Source organism: Osmerus eperlanus, chromosome 3 (assembly GCF_963692335.1).
Source record: "Osmerus eperlanus chromosome 3, fOsmEpe2.1, whole genome shotgun sequence".
Classification (NCBI taxonomy): Eukaryota; Metazoa; Chordata; class Actinopteri; order Osmeriformes; family Osmeridae; genus Osmerus; species Osmerus eperlanus.
The window spans coordinates 11,024,236-11,046,857 of NC_085020.1; the positions used below are offsets into that span (position 1 = coordinate 11,024,236).

At 42.6% G+C, this 22,622-nt stretch overlaps 1 protein-coding gene across 13 annotated transcripts; it reads left to right on the plus strand.

The window, feature by feature from the left end:
• Nucleotides 1–3,822: 3,822 nt before the first annotated feature.
• On the plus strand, nucleotides 3,823–21,905 carry LOC134017526 (ATP-dependent RNA helicase DDX3X-like). 13 transcript variants are annotated; one of them, XM_062457231.1, is made up of 21 exons: nucleotides 3,823–4,161; nucleotides 5,561–5,615; nucleotides 7,265–7,312; nucleotides 9,106–9,165; nucleotides 9,668–9,739; nucleotides 11,015–11,188; nucleotides 12,038–12,164; nucleotides 12,293–12,394; nucleotides 12,984–13,083; nucleotides 13,251–13,386; nucleotides 13,953–14,047; nucleotides 14,131–14,229; nucleotides 14,860–15,020; nucleotides 15,211–15,355; nucleotides 15,438–15,582; nucleotides 15,943–15,993; nucleotides 17,194–17,375; nucleotides 17,481–17,598; nucleotides 18,351–18,504; nucleotides 18,696–18,823; nucleotides 18,987–21,905. In XM_062457231.1, exons 1-21 carry the CDS (start codon nucleotides 4,117–4,119, stop codon nucleotides 19,070–19,072), a joined length of 2,283 nt encoding a protein of 760 aa, XP_062313215.1. In that variant the 5' UTR covers nucleotides 3,823–4,116; the 3' UTR covers nucleotides 19,073–21,905. The 13 variants fall into 13 exon arrangements, with proteins under 13 accessions (XP_062313215.1, XP_062313218.1, XP_062313220.1 ...); XM_062457234.1 differs by having other exon boundaries at nucleotides 11,015–11,122; XM_062457236.1 differs by having other exon boundaries at nucleotides 11,015–11,122; nucleotides 12,047–12,164.
• The last annotated feature ends 717 nt before the right edge of the window (nucleotides 21,906–22,622 follow it).

The window sequence follows — 22,622 nt, forward strand, 5'->3', positions numbered from 1 at the left end:
TCCACTTCATAGAAAACAATGTTCTACGTCCTAATTTTTTTAATAGTCAAAAGATAACGATATTAGATTGACATGTGAGATATATATATTAATTGGCTTGAGTGCCTAAATACCAATTTAGGTTAGAGGGCACAAAGTATTAATACTAATTAATACTTTAAGTAGGCTACCGGTAGTTTGAAGAAGAAATGGAAGAAAGAAGACACGATGCCACATATCTTGGTGTCATTGTCAATTGTCATGTTCATGTAAGTATACTGAAAGTATGAACTGGCCTTTACGACTATAGGTGGCACTGTCGAGCAACATTCTGTGTGACTCCACCCCTCATTTGAACGTTGATCTGCATCGACTTGACATTGAAAGGTCACCAGGGCCTATCGTCAACTCCTATGGATGTGCTGAGCTTGCGTTCAATAAACCCCGTTTATTGACCTCCGTACATTGTTGCCACAAAGTTTGAAGCACAGAGTTGTCTAGAATTACATTTTAGCATTAATATTTCCACCAGTAGAACTTAGAGCTAGCCCCCAAAAAACAGTCCCCATTGTTAATTGTCTTGATAATGCCTCCATGAACACTATAGTGTTCATAAATAAAGTTTGTTGAGTTTGGTGTGGAAAAACGTGCACTGATCCCTGACCTAAACACCAAGCCAGGTCTATCACCCAACATCAACGTCCCTAATGCTCTTGTGGCTGAATGGGCACAAATTTCCACAGACACACTCCAAAATGAACAGCCTTCCCAGAAGAGTGGCAGCTGTTATAGGATCAAAGGGTGCCACCTCCATATTAATGCCTTAGAATGGGATGTCCAGCTCATATGGGTGCAATGTTTAAATGTCCACACACAGTACTTTGGCCAGTACCTTGGTGTATAATGGAAGATGGTCTATCAATGGAAAGGCCCCCTTTATGTCAATTTTGTCAAACTTTTTCCTGAGAAATATCCCATGGATTGGTGCTGGGATACTAAGGTCTCAATCTCAGCTGTATTGGACCTAAATGGAAGAATCATTTTCACAATGTATCATTCAAACAAGTTTTACTCCCACAAAAACTGAAATTAACCTATGCATTCTGAGGGCAACCTCGAAGCCAAGGATTGCGTTGTGTTAAGGTGTGGACTCAAATTTCTGCTTTCCTCAAAACGAACTTTGTGGACCTTGTGAGAAAGGTGTTCTGTCATCTCTTCAAGTTAAAGATAATAATTTCTGGGTTGGTGGACCTGTGCATGACATCAGGTGAGGTGTCTGTATCCATACACTGTTGAACCTCCCTGGTAAAAGGCTCAGGCACGCTTGCACTTGAGCCAAAGCAACAGGGAGAATCTGAGTGTTATTCATAAGGGTTTACAGCTCAGACAACAATTTATGAAAACAAGTATGACAAAGTACTCACTGCTGTCAGTGTTGGTTTGTACCAAGAACTCTACAATTTGCAGCCATTCAGACCAAAACAATGTTCCAAGTATACACAAGAGCCTAGCCCTAATGACCAAATATAGCCTACCTCTACTGGGCCAACACTTGTTAAATTCATGGCTGGGACTCACACAGGGGCGTCGTTAGACCCTTTTTACTGGGGCACGTGCCCCAGTATAAATCTGCTGTGCCCCAGTAAAATCTAAAGTTTGAGTTTTAACAATTTACTTTATTTGTCAGTGCATTCATTTAGATTGATAATCCCAATCAACGCTTTTAAAGTGTTTAACCGAAAACACAAACCGATGCCCGCAGAATTCCATGTCAGCACGCTCTTCTGAGCTTGCCAAATAGCCACTGCAGCACGCACACAGAAGTCCAGGTGTCGGACTCGGCACACAACTCAGAATTGAGGTAGGCTAAGAAAACATGACAAAACTAAAGATAGTTTCTAAATGATAGGCCTACCGATAATCTTATTTTAACTAAAACATAAAAACAATATTACATGAAGCTCAAAAAAACTGTATTTGGGTCAAATTAATCCCCCCCAAAAAATCCCGCTTGCATTAGCTATTGATGTCCCTGCCAAATCTGATATCGAACTTGCGTCCCTGAACTGTTGTATAGTGGGTTGAGCAAGGAGAATTTCTATAGCCTAGTAGTGCATTGTGCGCAGCAAGCTTGAAAGAAAAAAAGGGATATGAATCAGTAGTTTTATGTCTACGCCTCTGGACTCACACCAAGTAGCGGTGAAATGTGGTGGCATGTGAATCCCACAAAGAGTCAGATTTGGTCAAGGGCCACACTTAAAGTGAAACACTAAGATAAACTACAGAGGGTATAGCCTACCATTTCTGGGGAAATTGTGAGGTGTGCTTGCGTCGGTTGCCAATGGGTCCGTATTGTTACTGACATTTTACAAATGATATTTCTGTATGCATAGGCTAGGCTACTTATTATTCAAAGACGGCATAGATTCAAAAGCATACATTTGTTGCTGCTCATTTACACATCAAAATACTAGGGCTCTCAAGTCTCACGCAATTCGCCGCGCATTTCAGCCATTTCTCACGTTATCACGCAACACCTTGTATTTCTCACACATTTCAACCATTTCTCACACTGTGAAATAACTGTGAATCCTTGTTCCGAGCTATAGGCTACAATTAATGGACGAAGCGCAGGCATACAGAGATGATTGTCTCGCGTTATACATAATAAAAAGACAATCAGAAAACATCACCAGCAAGTTTACTAGAAGTGATCATTGTGTCAATATCAACGTCCCTGTCTGAAGACTAGGGGGTCATGTGATGTGACAGGCTATCCGCGCTAACCGCCTTGAGCATATCCACTCGTTCGGATATTGAATGGCATCGATTGCTCTACACAGGACTTATGATCATAATGGGTGTTGATGGCCTGGAAACATACCTAGCTACATGTTATCCCTCTGGCCTTGCCTGTGGCGTTTCTGCAGCTGTCCTGCCGTTTTAGATAGCTAGCCAGAAATTTACCAGCTACTACTTTTTTTCAAAAGTAATATTTAGTGCTATTAGATTAGAATGCAATAGGCTATACAAATACAAATTACAGTAACTTAAATTACATGCCAGGGAGCCAGAATACGGTATACTTTTTGAAAAGATCAAGGTTTTTACAGCTTTCTTACGAGTGGAATCTGAAATTAGAGATATAGTTTTAAATCTTAAACAAAAAGGTTAACATTACATTTGTGTAGCCTATAAAATATTTAGCCAAAAACAGAATAAGATTGATCAAATAAAAAACATCCGATTCACTTCTCAAACCAAGAATAGCATTGTCTTATTTTAAAAAGATCAGGAAGCATTACCAGCAATACTGTTAATCGCGCGTGGGTTTGTGACGATGGTGATGTTTGTGATTGTGTGTAGCTAGTTAGCCACCTTTAGCAGTACAATTATGCCTAAACCATCACGTTCGCACGGATACAAGCAACGCAATCGGGACCAAGAAGAACACCGACATTGCCTATGTAGTGCCGAAATTCACGATTTGTTTTAGGTGTGGGATAATAATAAATAATATATATATATGATATAATATAGGTTGTGCCTTGCCAAGGCATTCACCCAGTTATAGTTATAATTGTATTTCTGTGTCTTTGTGCCATCACCATATTTCAGTTTTCCAGTTAGCAGATATGTAATAGTGTACGTGTGTTACTGATATGTAAGATGTATCCATATATTTACATGTTTTTCTGATATCAGGAGAATAACAGTATGTTCTAGAGAGGCATGCTAAGGTCCCGGCTAAAGAAACAACAGGGCATTTAATAATGTGACTGCGAATGTTGAAGATCGCATCGCGATGGCTTGCCACTATGACTCGTTTTCAGGCGAACATCTCGCGGTACAAATAAACCAGTTCCATTCCACCACGGACAAGCCAGCGGGAGGAAGGTTTCTGTTACAAGCTCAGCCCAAGCGGATAGCTATAACTTACATTCGGTAAACCTTAAATAGGCAAAAGGGATAATCTAGATATTCGTACGGTAAAAACGTACATCTCATTCACTGAGAATAACGCGGACGTTTGAACGTATCTACGGAGTCACGGACTGTGTTCTGCTAGGTAGCTGAACGTGCTAACAAAGAAAATTATTTTTCTTGAGAAATAATCTTCACTTATTGTCTTTAGTTATGAGTCATGTGGTCGTCGATAATCCACACGGTCTAGATCAGCAGGTAAGTTTCTGTTAATGTATTTAATAAATTATTTACATTGGTAAACTGTTAAAATGTGTTATTTAAACTAGTTTCACAGGTAGCGAGCTAGCTACTTTCGTGTGAGACTTGATAGCTAGTGCTACCAAGCTTGTTAGCTAACCATAGATGGCAGACTATAATCTAGTTTCTACACCTGGCTAAGTGCGTGCGAGTGTACGGCCGGTTAAAATGGTGGCCGATTTGACTTAAAGTAGCTAGTGACCCTCGTTTCGTTTCACCTAACACTCCCGCGGTGCACTCACTCGACGATTATTCATTTTATGTTATGTTTCAGTCTGGTTATGTGACAATTCAGCCAAAACGAACTAACCTATGCAATGGAGACTGTAGAGTTCATATAGGTTTGAGATTTACCGCGAAATCGCACTTTATTAAACACTCCTAAGTAATTGTTGCTTTCAATTTTGTAATAATAGTTTTAAGGGGACATATTTGTTTATTAAAACGGATTGAAAACATCATTTGCCGGTGAGGTATCCGATTGGCTAACGACAATTACTAAGCTAGCTAGACAGCAGCCGTGAAACGTGGCGCAGGATATTTATTGAAACCAACGCAGTTACGATGTACGGTAATTTACCGCTAGTCTAGATCTCTAGCTTTACTTGACAAAAGGCGTAGTGCTAGTTATTGTACATATAAAAACGGACTCCTGTAGTATTATCAACGTTCGCGCTTCTACATGTTAAGCATAGGTCAGCAAGATGTTTCGCTTTTAATGCCAGGTCTTGGGTAACTAGCCAGCTAAGTGGCACGTGATGTTTAAGCAGCGACTCGTGCCAGGAACTTTGGCTCTGAATCAATTTCAGTACGCCCAACGCTATTCTTACGTAAATTTATTCTCCAGTGAAAGTGTCGGGTGCACCCATTTCGATTTGCGAACGAAAGCTATGCATAAATGATTAGGATTTGATTCTCAAAGTACAATAGCAAAACTATTTATTTTTAAACGAATAAACTGCTTAAATGCTCATTCCTTGCGACGTTTCTATTAGAAATTCAATGCATTTACAGTTGGACTGAAACCAATAGGCTAAGTACTAACAATTAAAAATCATATTTAGTATATAGCGTATGTATTTTTTCTAACAATGTGCTGTACAGTCTATCTACGTGCTATCTAATTTGGGGGTGCCATCCGTAGCTACAGCAAGGTGCTGTCTATTTTGAAATCCAAAATGGATTGAAAACATAATTTGCCAGGGATGTGACGAATAAAGGAATTAATCTGCCCGATTTCAAGTTTTTCACTGCTATTTTGTGTATGCACAGCATTGGAGGTGCCCACAAAACTAGTTACAGCCTGTTCCAAAACATTCCCAAGAACTTTCCTAAAGTACCTATTTTTCCCCCCCAGCTTGCTGTCCTAGACTTGAACTCTGCAGACGGACAGGGTGGTGGTGGAACTGGCAGTAAGTATTCTGCTGTCCTCTGCTAGATTAGGTTTTTATTTCATTTTAGTAGAAAAGAGAATGTACATCGGTCTCAAAATATTTCTATACTACAACTACTACCCTTTTTTGAAGATGGATTCTAGGATCAATACCAGTTTCAGTTTCTCCAACGTTGTACCCATATCATCAAAGAGTAGGGCTGTCTGAGCAAACAGTGTTCCGTTGTCGTGTGCATATCTTGGTGCCTGCAGTCTTAGCTTCCCCACTGCTGCTGCTCAAAAAAACAAGCACAGGTGTCGTTTAGACTCACTACCGTTGTTGTGAATTTTTTGCTAAGAACCCTTCTGCAGTAAAGATGTTTAAACTGGTAAAAATGACTGGATTGGTTATAATCTTGAACAAACTTGGAAAAATAATGCAGACATGAGGATATTTAAAAAAAAAAAAAAAAAAGATCATTTCTATAACCCATCAATGTTAATTATATGTAGTTTCCAAGTATAGGCCTAAACTTCTCCCAATGTTTTTGGCAGAAGTCACTTCTTTGCACTACTCCTGGGGGCTCATTTATAAAGTTATGCGTAGAATTCACATGAGAACGTTGCATACGAGCAAAACGCAAAGTGCATGCACACAAGTATTCGAACAGTGCATGCACATTCTGCTTGGGTTTTCTTTTATCACAGCTTACTGGAAGTTACGCGCACTCGCGCGAGCATCTTGTCCCACCCAAGTAACACCCGTAATTGCCTATAAATGGTTTCTGACAGCCCAAATTAATATGAATAGTGCCCAGAATTCATATTATTCATTAATATGAATATGACTTTCATGTGTGTTAATTGCACTGGTTGCTATTGACAATGACAGGGCCATTATCACATTGACAGCTATGCGCAACGAACGTGAACGAATGTGAAAACATATGACATTGTGCATTCGTATCTGCCCGACTGAAGCAACAGCATCAGTTTAAACCTTTATTTGTCCTCATGTTCACCTTATTATTTATGAGAATACATTTCATAACATGCAAGAAGTGTTGAATGATTATAGATCCAATCAAACATTCCCAATTAAACAGTAAATATTTGAGGTGTTCCTTTGCATAAAGGATATATCTGTTTTGTATTTATCGGAAATCAAGTTTTTTTTGCGTACTCCAGTGAACTCTTCATATGTAACACGTGAGGTTATATGTATTTTTCACAATGTTATCAACTTGAAGGCTTGTCGAGAGTTTCAGTCTTCTGCCATTGGAGTTGCAGTTTCCCATTTCTCAAAGTTTTGTGCGTATGCAACGTTTATAAAGGAGGCCCCTGGTCCCAAGGTGGCAGGCATAATTTCTAACATTCACCTAACAATGATTGCTAATGTTTTAGCAAATCATTTAGTGCCCATGAATTCAGATTGAGCCTATTGATGATGCACCTCAAATCCGGGTACTGCATTAAATTATATAAGCCGCATTTAATTTAATGCATGCCTGCGCATGCATGTTCGAAAAGGTAGCAATATCGGCAATTCTGGCCCTCCAGTATCGGATCCAGTGATGGTCTTTTCCGTTATGTTGTGATTGATTGCATTACCATATAGTTAATGTTTAGATGCAGTTGCGTGTCAGTGTTTATGGATTTACATTTTTAACTGTATGCTTTTTCCTGCAGGGCGTTATATTCCTCCTCACTTAAGGAACAAAGAGGCTTCCAAAAACGGTAAGTGGTCACTGGAACACTTGGTGAAATATACCCAACACATCAGGTTTAATTGTGGGCAAATCTAACTATAACTAAGAGTGAAAATGGAAAAAGACACTTGTTAGAAACATTCTCCCTTATTAGCTCAGTGTTGGAACTTTTAGTTGGGCGTTCTTGCCGCTAGCAAGGCGCAACCTATATTCTCATATACCGTATTCCTTTGATTAAACATTGCAGCGTTTGTTACACAATGTTAATTTTTGGTGCAGCGTTTATTTGAGGGCGGCGTTTATTTGAGAGCAGCGTTTTTAAGAAATATGGTATTCTAGGCTAGCTGCGCTAGCATGCTAACGTGTCTTTAGACAAATTGCTAGTTCGCTAAATCAAATGTTCTTAGCTAGTTTGAACAGTACAGTCTTCTAAATTACCGATTAAGCAACAAGCGGAGTCAGGTGGCTGAGTGGTTAGGGAATCGGGCTAGTAATCAGAAGGTTGCTGGTTCGATTCCCAGGCCGTGCACAATACTGGTGTGTCCTTGGGCAAGGCACTTCACCCTACTTGCCTCGGGGGAATGTCCCCCACGTACATTTCTGCAGTACAGTGTCGATGTCAAAATGTTCGTCTTTTCCAGATTGCGTTGCTTGTATCCGTGTGAAGTTTCCGTTTGACGGTATAGGCATAATATAAGTTTGTGGAGAAAAGTGAAGCTAACGGTGGCTACCTATCTAGCCAGTCACAAATGTCACAAACGCGCGATTACCTATAATAGAACATTAGTTTAGCAACTCGTTAACTTCAGGGATATAGCTAGCTACCAAAACTGCAAGACAGCTGCAGAAAAGGCAAAGGTCAAGGATATGTTTTCGGGGGCATTTTTTTTCAGTTAGCAGAGGGTACGGTGTGAATTGCAATTCCAACAACGTTGGTAGATATAGATTAGGACCATTTTTACACAGGATTGCCCAATTTTTCAACAATGTAAAGCTGCAACATATCTTATCGCCTTCATGCCTTCCTTCATGCACTAATCGAAATGACGAGAATCCGGTTTCATTCTACACTTCAATCTTAGTATTTTGAAATGTGAATGAGCAGCAACACATGTATGCTTTTTAAATCTATGCCATCTTCATAATAAGTATGCATACTTATTTAAAATATACAGAAATATCAGTTGCACAATTTCAGTAACAAAACGGATCCATCGGCAACCGACGCAAGCACACCTCACAATAACCCCTGGAAATTGTACCCTCTAGTTTTGCATTCCTGCTCTGCGCCAGAGCCATCTGAGGGATTCTAATTTCCCGTGTGCATGGATTTCTAAAAAAAGAGCCACCAGAAATGGATGTTCTTTCTTGGCATGTTGGCTTAAGAGTAGCACAGCTAAACTAGTCGTATGTGACCAACAGTTTCTTTGTTTTTTGCAATATGTTTTCAGTGTGCTCTAAACATTTTAAATTCACTTAATGGATGGTGGCCTGTGGCCAATGTTTTGGGGATTAAGATCCAATGAATGATTTTTCTAAAATGTAATTAATCTGCCTGAATTCACACCAGCTTCCTTTTTTCTGTACTTCTGTACAAACGCTTCAATCTGGTAGATGTTACCTGGTGCATCCTGGGTTGTCTATGCCCAGCAGATGAATTTCCTGGGTTAAATCGACCCACTAAGGATACTTTCTAATCTCTGGTACAAACACATGAAAGGTTACCTTCTATAAAAGAAGCCAATTGTTCAACGTAATCTGTTAAATCATGTCTTTTGTGAGTCTCCTTTCACGCATGCCTTTTCTTTTCTTATTCCACAGCAGGAAATGCTTTATCCACTGGTAGACAGTGCGGTTATTCAATGGCACCAGTGACTCTCTGTAAGTCTCTTCTGTCTGCTTCTGCTGAGGGCAACCTGAATTCCAAGATGCATGAAATAGTCATTTGCATACCAGCAAAGCTTAAATGAAGGAGGGAGGGGCCAAATTAATTCATCATCCATTTCACACGAGTAGTGACAGTTCTTTAAGAACTTCCAACTGTTTTCTCTACCAAGTTGCTTACATGCTTGTTTAAAAAGTGGATGTTGGTCAGACAAAAAGAGGTTTTACATCAGAAGTATAGAATGCTTGCATTTTAATAATGTTTTCGGGAGCCTTTTTTACTCACCAACTCACCCTAATGCTCCCCTTTGTTCATATCTGTAACGTCCTTGAAGTTCCTCCTAAGATGTGCCCCCCCTCCCGGCCTGCAGAGCAGCAGCCTGGACACGCCTCTAATGGATGGGAGGACTGGAAACTATTAGTGCCAAGTCAACCTGCTCTTTTATAGACTGCAGTCTCCCAGGGGTTTATAGCCTACTTCCCCTGTGCTTGTGCTCAGGTTACCCAGGACTGGGCTCTCATGACCCAGGCTTCTACCCTGCCTACAGTGGGGGCTGGGCTCACAGATGTGGTATACCAGGATCCACCTGCATGTCCTGGCTGAGGTCTTCTAGTAGATGGCTTATTTGCTGACATGACCAGGCCGTTGTCAAGTGGATGTTACTGCACAAAGTTTGATGGGCAGTTCTAGCCTGATTCTGACATGGACTAATTCAGAAATATGTCGAAGCTTGCATTGTAGTTGCTTGCTTGTGATGCATGTTTTTTAATGAGGTGTTGCACTGTCTGTTGCTGGACTAATGGCAGCAAGGCTAGAACAGTTTTAACCAGATGGTTGACATTTATAAAGTAGGACACCAATGATGGGATGATCTTCTACTACAGTTTGGATTGAAATTATTCTTAAATTATATCATTTTTGTATCAATTGTCAGGAAACATTATTAGGTTGTCACTTTTATTTGTCTATCCGTTTTAGCCTTGGGAAACATGGGTTCCTTCCTGCTTTTGTGTCTGTCTTCAGTGGTGCTAGTAAACCTTGGCTCACACACAGTGAACCCTAACCCTAGTGAGCATGTATCCACTAATACACCACACAGGAGGGCTGAACAAGCCGGGGCCTCTGGTCCCATGTGTGTCCTGACAGACTCCGGAGGCTGGTTTCTGGAGTGCCATCTCACAATAACAGCCTTTGATTCTGAAGTTGGCCTGTTAGTTGCATCTGAGCAGTGCAGGTGTTCTGGTGTCTGAATTGAGAGGCCCAAGGGAGGTTGTGAGTGCGAGCTAGCCTGCACTAGTAGCGGCCCACAGTGGTGGTGGTAACCTAAAATGATCTTTCTCCAACTGCATATCTACACTGATGGCAGTGTAGACATGCAACCGCTACAGTCCCTTAAATAAAATGGTCTGGCAACTAAACCATGTCTCCAACTCAATAAAAAGTACTTTCTTTTGTATATCGGTTAATATAGTACCAAATTGGTAATGGTACTATTGGTATTGGTATTATATTATTGGTACTACCAATGAAAACATGGTCACGAGTTGTAAACCCGTTCAGAGCACAAGTCCGTAAGCTCATTAGATGTGTCCTGATGCCGACTGAGACCGGGCCCATAGTGGTGTCTCTAGAGGAAGAGTAGTGATGGTTCCCAGTTCTTTCCCAGACTTTGGGCCTAACTTGTATTATTGCTGTGTAGATAAAATGTGCTGCTGCTCTCAGGGAATGATCTGGCAGTTTGTGAAGGTCTGGGGAGAACTTTGCCCAAATTCAGTGATAAAGGCAACAGTTTAGCTTTTTTTAATTTTATGTTTTAATTCCTTTCTCCTCTACCTCCTTTTAAAGACTCTCCTGGATGGGATGGTGGACGCGGTAACGGCTTTGTGAATGGTTTCCATGACAACCGCACGAACGGGGGCTTCGGAGGGCGTGCGCCCCCCCGCACTGATAGAGGTGGGCGTGGCAGCTTCCGTGGTATCAGGGGCGGAGTCTCGTTTAATCACCCAATGCAAAGTGCAGGTGGGGAAACCTACTATGCTATAGAGCAATGGTTCTCAACTGGTCTAACCTCAGGACACTCATTTGTCCTTGGTGAATAGGTCACAACCCAAAAATAATTTAATTTCCAAACCGTAGAATTAATATCACAAAACAATTTGTGCAGTAATAATTTGTTCTAGATTGCGGGCGGCACACTGAGCCTACACACCTTTCAAAATAAAAGCGCACAATTGGAAGTTCGGTAACTTACAAAAAGAAAGTTACACTTTTTTACGATGCCCAAGCACACGTCCGCAACACTCCACACCAGCTGACGACCCAATTTTGGTTCGGGACCCACCAGTTGAGAAACACGGCTATAGAGTAATGTTATAATGGCAATACCAGTATTCCTAAAGGCTAGTTTACCTACAGTCCACTGCATAGCACTGGTAATTATAGATGCCAAAACAAGTGTGTGTAATAATGCCTTCTGCTACTTTGATGTATCAGTTGTATTATTTGGTAATGCTTTATGAAAAGGGTGTAAGGATAAAAAAACATTTGAGAACTCAAAACGGAATAAATATGGGAAAAAAAACCCGTCTGTGAAATGTTGCGCCATTACTAATATGTTGAGGAATTACTTTTATATTTTCATGACAACCTTTTTCTAAAACGGATTAATCCTCCCATATACAAAACGCAGCGTAAACAAACCTCCATAACAACTGTCAAACTGCAGCTTAAGAGTTGTAGTTGGCGGGGAGAGACTTTTAACCCCCCAGGAGGCTCCGTCCTCCAGCAGGCACCTGGCCCATCAGGATGATTGTGTTCAGGGTGTTGGAGGCTGGAAGGGTCCACTAAAGGTGTCCTGTCCACGTGCAGGGTTTTCAGGAGAGGGTGGCTGGGGAGGCGCTCCCAGGGACGCGGCCTACAACAGCTTTGGAGGACGCTCTGACAGCAGGGGCAAGTCTGCCTTCTTCAATGACCGTGGAGCAAGCAACAGGGGAAAGTTAGTATTTGTGCTTTTGAACAGTATGTTTGTGTGCATGTAACCCAGGTGTGCAAACGGCTGGGTGTAGATCCAATCAAGGTTGGATTCGGAGAGTCATGATTAATGTGAAATATTTCTGTGTGAAGTCGTGGAGGATTCGGAGGGGGCGGAAATAGCCGCTGGCAGGAGGACTCCAGAGACGAAGAGGATTGGTCCAAACCCACTGTGGCCAATGAGCGCCTGGAACAGTGAGTGTCTGACGCCTCCTGGAACAATATAACAAACCCTGGCCTCAAGCTAATCAGTGTGAATAATGTGATTAATGAATTATGTGAATCAGCATTTTAGAATCTTGTTGCTAAATGGGATGGAATTTAGAAATATTCAACCAGCTTTTAGTATTCAAACTAATTATGATATTTGATTTAAATAATCTGCTAGAGAATATAGACTAAGATAAGAACACTTGAACTCACATGGGGGAATTTGCAGTAGCACACGGGCATCGTTTTAAAATGGCTTGTTAAAGAACATCAAAATTCAACAACTTTTGTTTCATTGGGGGACAACAATGGCTAACTAGTGTTATTGAAAATGGCAAGAACAAAAAACACTAACTGAATCGTGTGATTTATATAGCTTCAGCCTCAATTTGTTTTAAGAGTAAAATGTTTTGGTATGTCTTAACTTTGTTTATTTTCAATGCTATTGGTGTGCAACAATATAACTACACTTTGAAATTACATTTAGTTGGTAATGCCTACACTGTCCAGGTGGCTGTTCGTGTTAATGAACACCACCTCTCCTATGGTTGACCTCTGACTGTCTGTCCCGCAGAGAGCTGTTTTCTAGCAGCAACACAGGGATTAACTTTGAGAAGTATGATGACATTCCTGTGGAGGCCACTGGAGCCAACTGCCCTCCTCACATAGACAGCGTAAGTCAAGCTCCTGTTTACTGACTTTTCAGCCCATATCTAACACACTGACTTTTCGAGATGGTGGTGAGCAATCATCTGTGCTAGGTTGTTCTGATAGGCTGTAGCTGATCTACAGATATGTTGGCCACCTGGTGACATGGCTCCCCTTTCTGTGTTATTGTCAGTTCCATGATGTGGAGATGGGGGAGATCATCATGGGCAACATTGCCCTGACCCGGTACACACGACCCACCCCGGTCCAGAAGTATGCCATCCCCATCATAAAGTCTAAGAGGGACTTGATGGCCTGCGCTCAAACTGGTAAGACTTGACAACACCACTGCGTCTTGGCACCGCCTATTGTTTGTGCAGTTGTAAAAAATCAACCCAGAAATGGCCCCTAACCCGTTAATGAGTAGAGTCACAAATATGTGATCGTTTGAATATAGGTCCTACAGCGTAACATCACAAATCAGCGTAACATCACAAATGTGATTCGAACATTCCAATACAATATTTTCTAAAGAGACAAAAACTATGCGACAAACACTAAGTATGGTTTTAAAATGTACAAATTGGAAGGCTAGCAAGTAACACTAGCATGGTAGTAGCATTGCTACGAGTTTAATGCTAGGTAACCTAGCCCGGCAACTATCTAAGCTAGCTAGCTCAAAAAAAACAACTTGCGCTGTGATGACCGTCGGACATTTTGGAACTCACTAATCTAAAGGTTCATTGTGTGAAGATCACTTATGGCTCAGAGTAGATGCAGGTACTGTTCTAGAACGAGGTGCTCCCATGGTTCTATGCTTTGACCGCATGGTGTGTGAGGGCTGAGTTCCTCCTGGTCCGCCAGGTTCTTATAAGATGTGTTTGTGTGTGTCCAGGCTCTGGTAAGACTGCTGCCTTCCTGCTGCCGGTGCTGAGTCAGATATACTGTGAAGGACCGGGAGAAGCTGCGCAGGCCACCAAGGGAGGGCAGGTATGACCCATCACCCAACCATACACACATTTAAACACACACTTTCTCTGGACCACGTGTAACGGATGTGTGAATGTGCGCAGGATAATGGCAAGTACGGCCGTCGTAAGCAGTACCCCCTGGCCCTGGTCCTGGCACCCACCAGAGAGCTGGCCCTGCAGATCTACGACGAGGCCAGGAAGGTAAGGACCACACACCCAGCCTCAACGCCTACCATCTTGTAGGCCTCTGATCCTCATGCACAATGGGAACACAAACCCATGCTACTCTGAAGCAACCAATCATGAGGATGAATACATAATGAGATGTCAGAAATAACCCCATGGGTTCTGCAAAATATTCATCAGAATGAATATTTCTCTGAGATATATTTCAGTAACAAAACAAATTTGTTCTTAAAAGAATCTCCATTGCTTGATGGTTTCACAGGGTAAGAAGTTCCTGCAAAACCATGGATGTTGTATAGTTACCAGGGGTTTATTGACTGTTTAGAATGGCAAGGGAAATTGTGTGTCCAGTGCCTTTTTACTTTCATTAAGTAATAGATTTGAGATGCTATTGCGTTTAACTACAAACCCTAGAAACTCAAAGTAATGCTAGCTGGACAAGTTATTTACACTAGAACTTGCTAACTATAGCTTCATGATATAAATTGCAGTTAAATTAGCAATTTACACCGGAAGTAGCGAATCAGTAGGGTGTGATATTAGTCATAAAAAAGCTAGTTTACAGATCTGTAATACATATACCATGGCTTGGAACTACCTGTTGTAAACGGTGAGCTACAAACTGTTCCTCGTTTCCTTCGCCAGTTTGCGTACCGCTCACGTGTGCGTCCCTGTGTGGTCTACGGAGGAGCGGACATCGGCCAGCAGATCAGAGACCTGGAGCGAGGCTGCCACCTGCTGGTCGCAACGCCTGGACGCCTGGTGGACATGATGGAGAGGGGCAAGATCGGCCTGGACTACTGCAAGTAAGGAAGGGGGAGGGAGGGAGGGCAGGCACAACAAGAGTGGGAGAGTGGGACAACAAGGAGGGAGGGGGGGGGGAGATGCATGGAGGGACTACTGCAATTAAGGGTGAGCATGAAGGTACAGCTCGTCTGCTGGTGATGATGGGGCACTGGGGGCAGAGGGTACTCAGTATGTTGCCTGTGTTCCAAGCTTCCTGGTGCTGGATGAAGCTGACCGCATGCTGGACATGGGCTTCGAGCCTCAGATCCGACGCATCGTGGAGCAGGACACCATGCCTCCCAAGGGCATGCGCCAAACCATGATGTTTAGCGCCACCTTCCCCAAGGAGATCCAGGTACGCATGTGTACTTGTCAGAAAAGCTTTTGCGTTCCTCTCAAAGAGGACCTTCTTAACCGGAGAGATATTGTGTGTTCAGATCCTTGCTCGGGATTTCCTGGAGGACTACATCTTCCTGGCCGTAGGTCGCGTGGGGTCCACCTCTGAGAACATCACCCAGAAGGTGGTGTGGGTGGAGGACGGGGACAAGAGGTCCTTCCTCCTCGATCTGCTGAACGCCACGGGTATGGAGACAACAACACACAAACACGCATTGTCAATAACAACTCGTACTGCAGAGAAGGTTATATGTAGGGGTTTCTTTTGTGAAGGACTCTTTAGGACAGTAATAGCCTTGCTCCTACCCTTGTGTGTTTATCCTGCTTGTCAGAATGTTGTTCTCTAGTGTTACTTCTCGTCAAGGGGGAAGAGGCCAGCAAAGGCTGCATAGCTATGCTTCCGTGTAGTTCAGAGTTGTGTGTGTGTGTGTGTGTGTGCTCATCTATTGCCCATGTGTAGCACCCTGTTCACACTACAGCTGTTTAGTTATGCTGCCAGCCACCTTGCGTTTACTGGCTGTTTGGGTTTGGTTCTATCTATCTCAGTCATTCCCAGTGATGTTCAGGAAATAGTGCCGGATGCTCCAGAGAAACCTGGTGAGTATGAGTGTGTTACATCTCCTGTCTGACCCAGCCAGATGCATCACATCCCACCCCTCATCTTCTCCACTGGTGTCTCCCAGACCTCCTCCCCCTCCCAGACCTCTTCAACTTCCTCCCCCTCCTTCCACCACATCCTCACCCCCTCCCCTCCTCCATTGTGCCTGCTAGGAGCTTCAGGTCCTGCTGCAGCTCCTGTTCCGCATTCCAGGCAGTGTGGAGTAGAGCTCAGCTAGTTGCATCTGAAGGGTCCCTTCCTCTACTTGTAGAGCAGGGGACAGAATGCGGTTCCCCTGTCCACAATGTTGTGTTCCAAACTCGCCCAGTCATCTGCCTTGTGTGGTGGTTTAAATCACTGAAGGGTAATCCCCATAGGTCCAGTTTCAGTCATCTGCAGGGAAGACAAGATGTTGTTTAACTCCCAGACCAGTTCTGTATGTAAACTCCTGGTGGGCCTCATTTCCCTCCAGTTCTACAAGCTCATTAAGATGCACTCTGATCTGAGGTTTCTGCTAGTATGTACTGTGAAATGTATGTCATGGCACAGCTCAGGTAAACATTTACCTGTTTATCCTGCTACCACCTACACCTAGGGGAGGGCATTTTCAAGTTTGTCTGTTGCCGTGACACCCAAACCTCAAGCTAGCCAATTCCTGCAGTCTGTCTCCTACCGTATCACATCTAGAGATCTTTATTTTAATTTTTTTTTCCTCTTAGAAAAAAGATTTTACATGAATGTTCTGGAAACACAACTGTCACTTAACATTTTCATTGTGTTTTAGCATGTGTTATTTCCATCACCCAAGTTGATAAAGTAGTTCAGAGCAGTTATTTCGGATCAAATCTTTAATTCATTCACACCATTTAGTGTGTTAAGGACAACTTGTTAGTCCTGGTTTAGTTTGCTTCAAATTTACTCTTACATTTAAGCAAATTACTTCAAATGGAACCTTTTTTATGGTAAATGGGATACTGGAATACTTATGCTTCCCAGATAAATGTGAATGCAAAGCTGCTTCTATAAGCTGGTCTCCACTTTTAGTTGCCATTTTATTATTTTCCCATGGCTTTGAGGTCTGGTTGCACCAAATGTTTTCTGTCCATGCTCCCATCTCTCTGTACTCACATTTTTATCCTTCACTGAACAAAGGACTTGGTCATTAAATATATTTTTGTTTCCATGTGTGCCCCTCCCAGGTAAGGACTCCCTGACGCTGGTGTTTGTGGAGACCAAGAAGGGAGCTGATGCCCTTGAGGACTTCCTGTATCGCGAGGGATACGCCTGCACTAGTATCCATGGAGACCGTTCCCAGAGAGACAGAGAGGAGGCACTGCAGCAGTTCCGCTCCGGACGTTGCCCCATCCTGGTGGCCACAGCGGTGAGACTAACACTCACTCACACACATACTCTCACATACTTTCTCTCGCAGACTCACTCAGACAGCAACCCAGCAGCATTTGAGTGATGTGGTGTCTTTCTGCAGGTGGCTGCCAGAGGGTTGGATATCAGCAATGTGAAACATGTGATCAACTTTGACCTGCCCAGTGATATTGAAGAGTACGTTCACCGTATTGGCCGTACTGGACGTGTGGGAAACCTGGGTAAGACATGAAGCAGAGCTTTGATAAAGGATGAGGCTGGGCCTCTGTAGCTCTGATGGTAGGTTCACATATTTTTACAGATCTGTCTGCAGAGGGTTAACCTTTTGAGACAGGTGGATGTATCACAACCACAAGAGCAGCCATCTGGATATGCTTCCAAGTTATCCGTTTGTGCCCGAACCACAGTGGTTCGGACCAATCGGCATCTAATGAGGAACTAATGGCCGCTATGGGTGTGGTTGAAGTTACCTGGTGATAACCAGATGGTTCATCCAATTACCTGACAAGTATTTTTACAATACCGTGGCCTCACTGTTCGGTACAGCAAAAAAGTAGAAATGTCAGACGTACACCCAGCTGGCTAGCTAGTTCTATTGCAATTTGTGTCCTTGTTAGCTTTGTCTTAAAATGAACCGGTGCAAGGGGGGTGATGGCTAAGATTTCATTAGCTAGTTACGACATTTGCCTTTTGTCCTGCATTTGGTAGAACAGTCAGCATGGTGTGCTTCCCAGTGTGCCTGACTGGAGGGTTTGTTGTTTGGGCTACCTTGTTGAGTGCAGTGTTACTGAGAACATTAGCCTATATTTCACCCATTTTAAGACGTTTTAATGCATCTTAATAGGATTAGTCAAACAAACCGTTTGGTTAGTAATGCATACTGAACCAAAAGCCTAAAACTTAACGGTTCAATGTGAAAATGCACGTTGTTACACCCCATATATAGATATACGTGTGTGTTCATGTGTTACAGGGCTGGCCACGTCGTTCTTTAACGACAAAAACAGCAACATAACCAAAGACCTGCTGGACATTCTGGTGGAGGCAAAGCAGGAGGTCCCCACCTGGCTAGAGAGTCTGGCATACGAACACCAGCACAAGAGCACCACCCGAGGACGCGGCAAGAGGTACTCATTTACCTCCCGACTTACCAGCCAACCTGATGATCCAACAGAGATTATGCTTCATTGTACTTGCACCGTGTGCACCGTCTACACATCCATGACACTGCACACCAATCACATCACCTAAGCTGGTGGAGGGGCTGTGTGTGTGTTGCCCTAACCCAGGTTCTAAACTTGTGGCTGTGCATCTTCAGGTTCTCTGGAGGCTTCGGAGCCAGGGACTACCGTCAGACGCCCGGCGGAGCTGCCAACAGCTTTGGAGGCGGGGGCCGTGGCGGAGTGCGCACTCCTGGAGGAAACAGAGGCTTTGGGGGAGGAGGAGGTGAGACCAGGGTTTGGTTTGGGGTCAAGTGCTGTCCCATGTCTAAAGACTGGATAGAGCATACTGTCGCTGGTTGTAGTATGGACAAGATTCTGCCCTGAAGGGACTAGGGTTGGGGTAAATGAGAGCCCTCGGACCTCACCTTTTGTTCTTGTGCTCTCAGGTGGCTTTGGGGGCAACTTCTACAACAATGACGGCTACGGTGGCAACTACAGCCACTCTGGCAGCGTGGACTGGTGGGGCAACTAGGTACCATATGAGCAGGTTGCCATGCCAACCCAACCCCACAGAAAACCACATGTTAATACATAAGCCAGACCCTAACCCCCTCACCCCTTCTTATACACACACACACACACACACACACACACACACACACACACACACACTCCCTTCACTTCACTGACCCAGTGTACATTTCCAGCTGTGATTCTCTGCTGGAAAGCAGGGAGCCCTCAAACAGGGCCACCAGCAGAGCTCTTGAAAGAGAGCAGTCACACATCATACTGAAAGTGTGTGCATGGCTCCAGCAGCAAACTCGAACATCTGTTGATGTGGGGGGGCAAAAAAAAAGCTACACTTTTTCTATCATTGTAAAAAAACAACAAGAAACTAAAATGACAACTTTGAGGATCATTTGTATGTTAATGTACTGTGCCTTTTCGAATTGAGGCAAGGAAATCTGTTTTGTCATTTTCACCAAACTAACTTGGCCACGTGCTCTAAATTGTTGCTATATGTTTTATTTTATTATTTGGTGAAAAGCATGGAGTATATTAAGTGTGTACTTACTCAAACCTTGGCAAACACTGGGGTGTTGTGGCTCACTTGAGTCATGATTCCATTTGAACTTCAAATTTGTGGCAGGGACATCATGAAGCCTTTTCTACAGGGTCTTGACAACTAGCACGTCCCCCACTAACGAGTCCCCTACTGGGGACTCCCTTGTGCAAACTGGTGTCTGACCTTAAGGGATGGAGAGTTGGATTACTTTATTATTTTTTTTGCTCACTCTATCCTGGACAGGTTTCTGTATTATGGATGTGGTAGTCTTCAGAAAAGGCATTCCAGGTATGATCCTAATTCTGTCATTCAGCTCAGTGCAAAATGCTCACTAGTGTTGAAATGACATTAACACTTAACATGGAACTTTACTCCACTAATTAAAATGACAAGTGCGTTACGGCAGCTAGTATGTTATGTGCTAGCTACAGAAAGTGGGCAGTTTTTTTTGTTTGTATATTTTATTAGACATTTTATTGCAAGCGCACACACAATTGAGAAACGAACAAAAACATTTTTATTTGAGTAAAATGTTTCCTTAATGTGTATAAAACAAAAAAAATGCCTGCCAATCTTGAACGTGAAGTTCCAAACAGCTACATAAGGACCAGAGCAATGGGGGGAAAGTCTGGCCAGGCATGTAGTCACCAATGGGAACCAGTTGGTATTCTACGCATGCTAGTGTTTTGTTTTTTGGTCAAGGAGGTAGGACATATGAACTGAGTCGCAGGCTTAACTTAATTATAAACGTTTTCTCTTTTCAAGCTGCGTTCGAGGCAGGGCTCATCTTTCAGAGACGGGAGTTAGAATGATCACTTGAAGTTTACAAGTTACAGCAGGGGCTGGTGCAGGAGGGTCATCGCTACCTCTGACTGGGGCTGCAGGAGGCGATTATGAGGCGTTCAGTACCACTACTGGTAACTGTTGTTTCCATTGGTTTATTCACCAGCGGTGGAGATGGCCAAAGACCAGGGGGTGACTTCCTCCTGGTAAAGTACTGTGGACTCGTGAGGGTTCTTCTGCATAAATGTTTTAACGCTCTGGCAAGGCCAGGATAGGCTGTTGCTGTCAGAGGGACAGCCAATGAGAGGAGACACGAGGCATATAACTTTAAGTGCTCTCTCTCTCCTCAAAGCTTGTTGTGCCTTGAAAACTTTTTTAGAAATTGAAGAACTTTAAAAGCTCATGCACTGACAGTGTTGAGGACTTGAATGGTGCTACTTGAGCTAGGTGTGTAGGCCCTGTCGTGCCCATCAAGTTTTACTAAAGTTATTTTATTGCACATCTAGAGTTTTATATAGATGTCTTGGATATGTGTCCTTAAGCTTCCAGAGTGTGAGGAGAAGGGGGGACGACGCAGCTTGTTTACAGGGGAAAGGTTCTCAACGTTTAACCAGGACTGATTTGGGACCAGGGGTTTAGCAGTGGGGGAATTTAGCCATTTGCACACAGATTTCTAGATTCTACTTTTGCTGCTAATTTTGTGTAATTTATTAAGCATTTTTGAGAAATATTTATTTTTGTAAGCCTCAAAGTGATTCTTTGAAAGTTTAAAGAAACTTGACCAAAAGACAGTACAAAAACACTGGCACTTGAATGTTGAATGTCACCTGTATGCGTGAAATTTATATATTTCGGGGTAGTGTGAGCTTTTTAATGTTAAAAACGTATTGGATTCAGTCAATAATACTATCCATAGCTGTTTCCAGGCCTAAGGGCCAATCACTCTTAGATAACTAATTGGCTATCAAAATTAAAAATGGAATTCAATCAACAAACATGCCAAGGTTTGGAATAAAGTTGTCAGAAGAGCAAACCAATTTCCTAAACAGCATACCAGTGCAAATGTGTTCAGATTCTCAAATTGTGTGCATTGTGTTTACTATTCTTTACTCTGATTTGACCTGATAATAGGACAGTTTTTCTCCAGTGAATCTCTGGCACATGGCAATCTTTAAAATCAAACATGTGGTTTCTTCTCTCGTTGCTTTTGCATATATGGCACCTCTGGGTATGAAGCCAGTCTGAACTGGACTACAGCACCACTTAGTACTGTCAAACTGTATCCTAGAAACACTGGGACCAGCTGCACAGACACGGAGACAGTGGTTTGTGCAGTCCCAGAACAGCTCCAATCCTGAAGTGAACCTCCAGAGCTCTTTAGATGTAGACTTTGCTTTCTGTATTAGCTTATAGGTTAATGCACTGCATGGGAAAATACTCAAGCTGTGCATTTATTGTATAATTTTACCAAAATAAAAGTTTGAATGCAATAAAGTACCTGACATTTTCAGCACTATTTCTGATGTTTGTATGTTTGCCTACGACAACTTCGTCATAAGTGTGGATACTTGTGGGTATCGTCTTTCTGAGAACGTCAGACAGCACGTATATAACTTCCGAAACATTTATTTAAATGTCTACATTGAATACATTTAAAATTGAATTGTAATGTTTTGCAATAGTAATAAAAAAATATATAGCTGCAATTCTGGTGTTCAAGACCACTAGTCTATGCATTTTTTGATAGAATAAAGGTTTGACACATTTTCACACTTTACATATACAACATCCACAAAAATGTTAATTGAAAAATGTATTCATGCACAGAATATGGATCCCTGATAACATGAAAAGTTGTAATCTAGTCATGTTTGCTACTTTGCAAAGCGTTACTTGCATGCACTGACTACAGTCTGTAAATGAGCATCACCCACTTACCAACTCTCATTTACCAGTAAAGGGTTAGTGTGGCTTAGGATGTGGCCTGCAGTGCAAAACACTAACTGGTCTTGTCAGTTAAATATATTCAGTTGATAAGGGGTGAGAGCTAATAGTCTGCTGGGGAAGGCTTAACACAATTACCAAGTGTGCTCAATAACAGGTTACACAGGCATTTTAGTTTTTTTACATACAAATTGTCAGTATATGGAGGTCAATATAATACGTTGGGTATTTATGTTCATCTAAAGTGTTTCTCTGCATCCTCTCAAGAGGACTCCATGTTCTTGCAGGA

Excerpts from the sequence above, each read along its gene's own strand:
- LOC134017526 (XM_062457231.1), top strand. The coding sequence starts at position 4,117 with ATGAGTCATGTGGTCGTCGATAATCCACACGGTCTAGATCAGCAG. Across the intron at positions 14,048-14,130 it reads AGGCCACCAAGGGAGGGCAG|GATAATGGCAAGTACGGCCG; the intron begins GTATGACCCATC and ends GAATGTGCGCAG. Across the intron at positions 15,994-17,193 it reads GGATGCTCCAGAGAAACCTG|GTAAGGACTCCCTGACGCTG; the intron begins GTGAGTATGAGT and ends TGCCCCTCCCAG.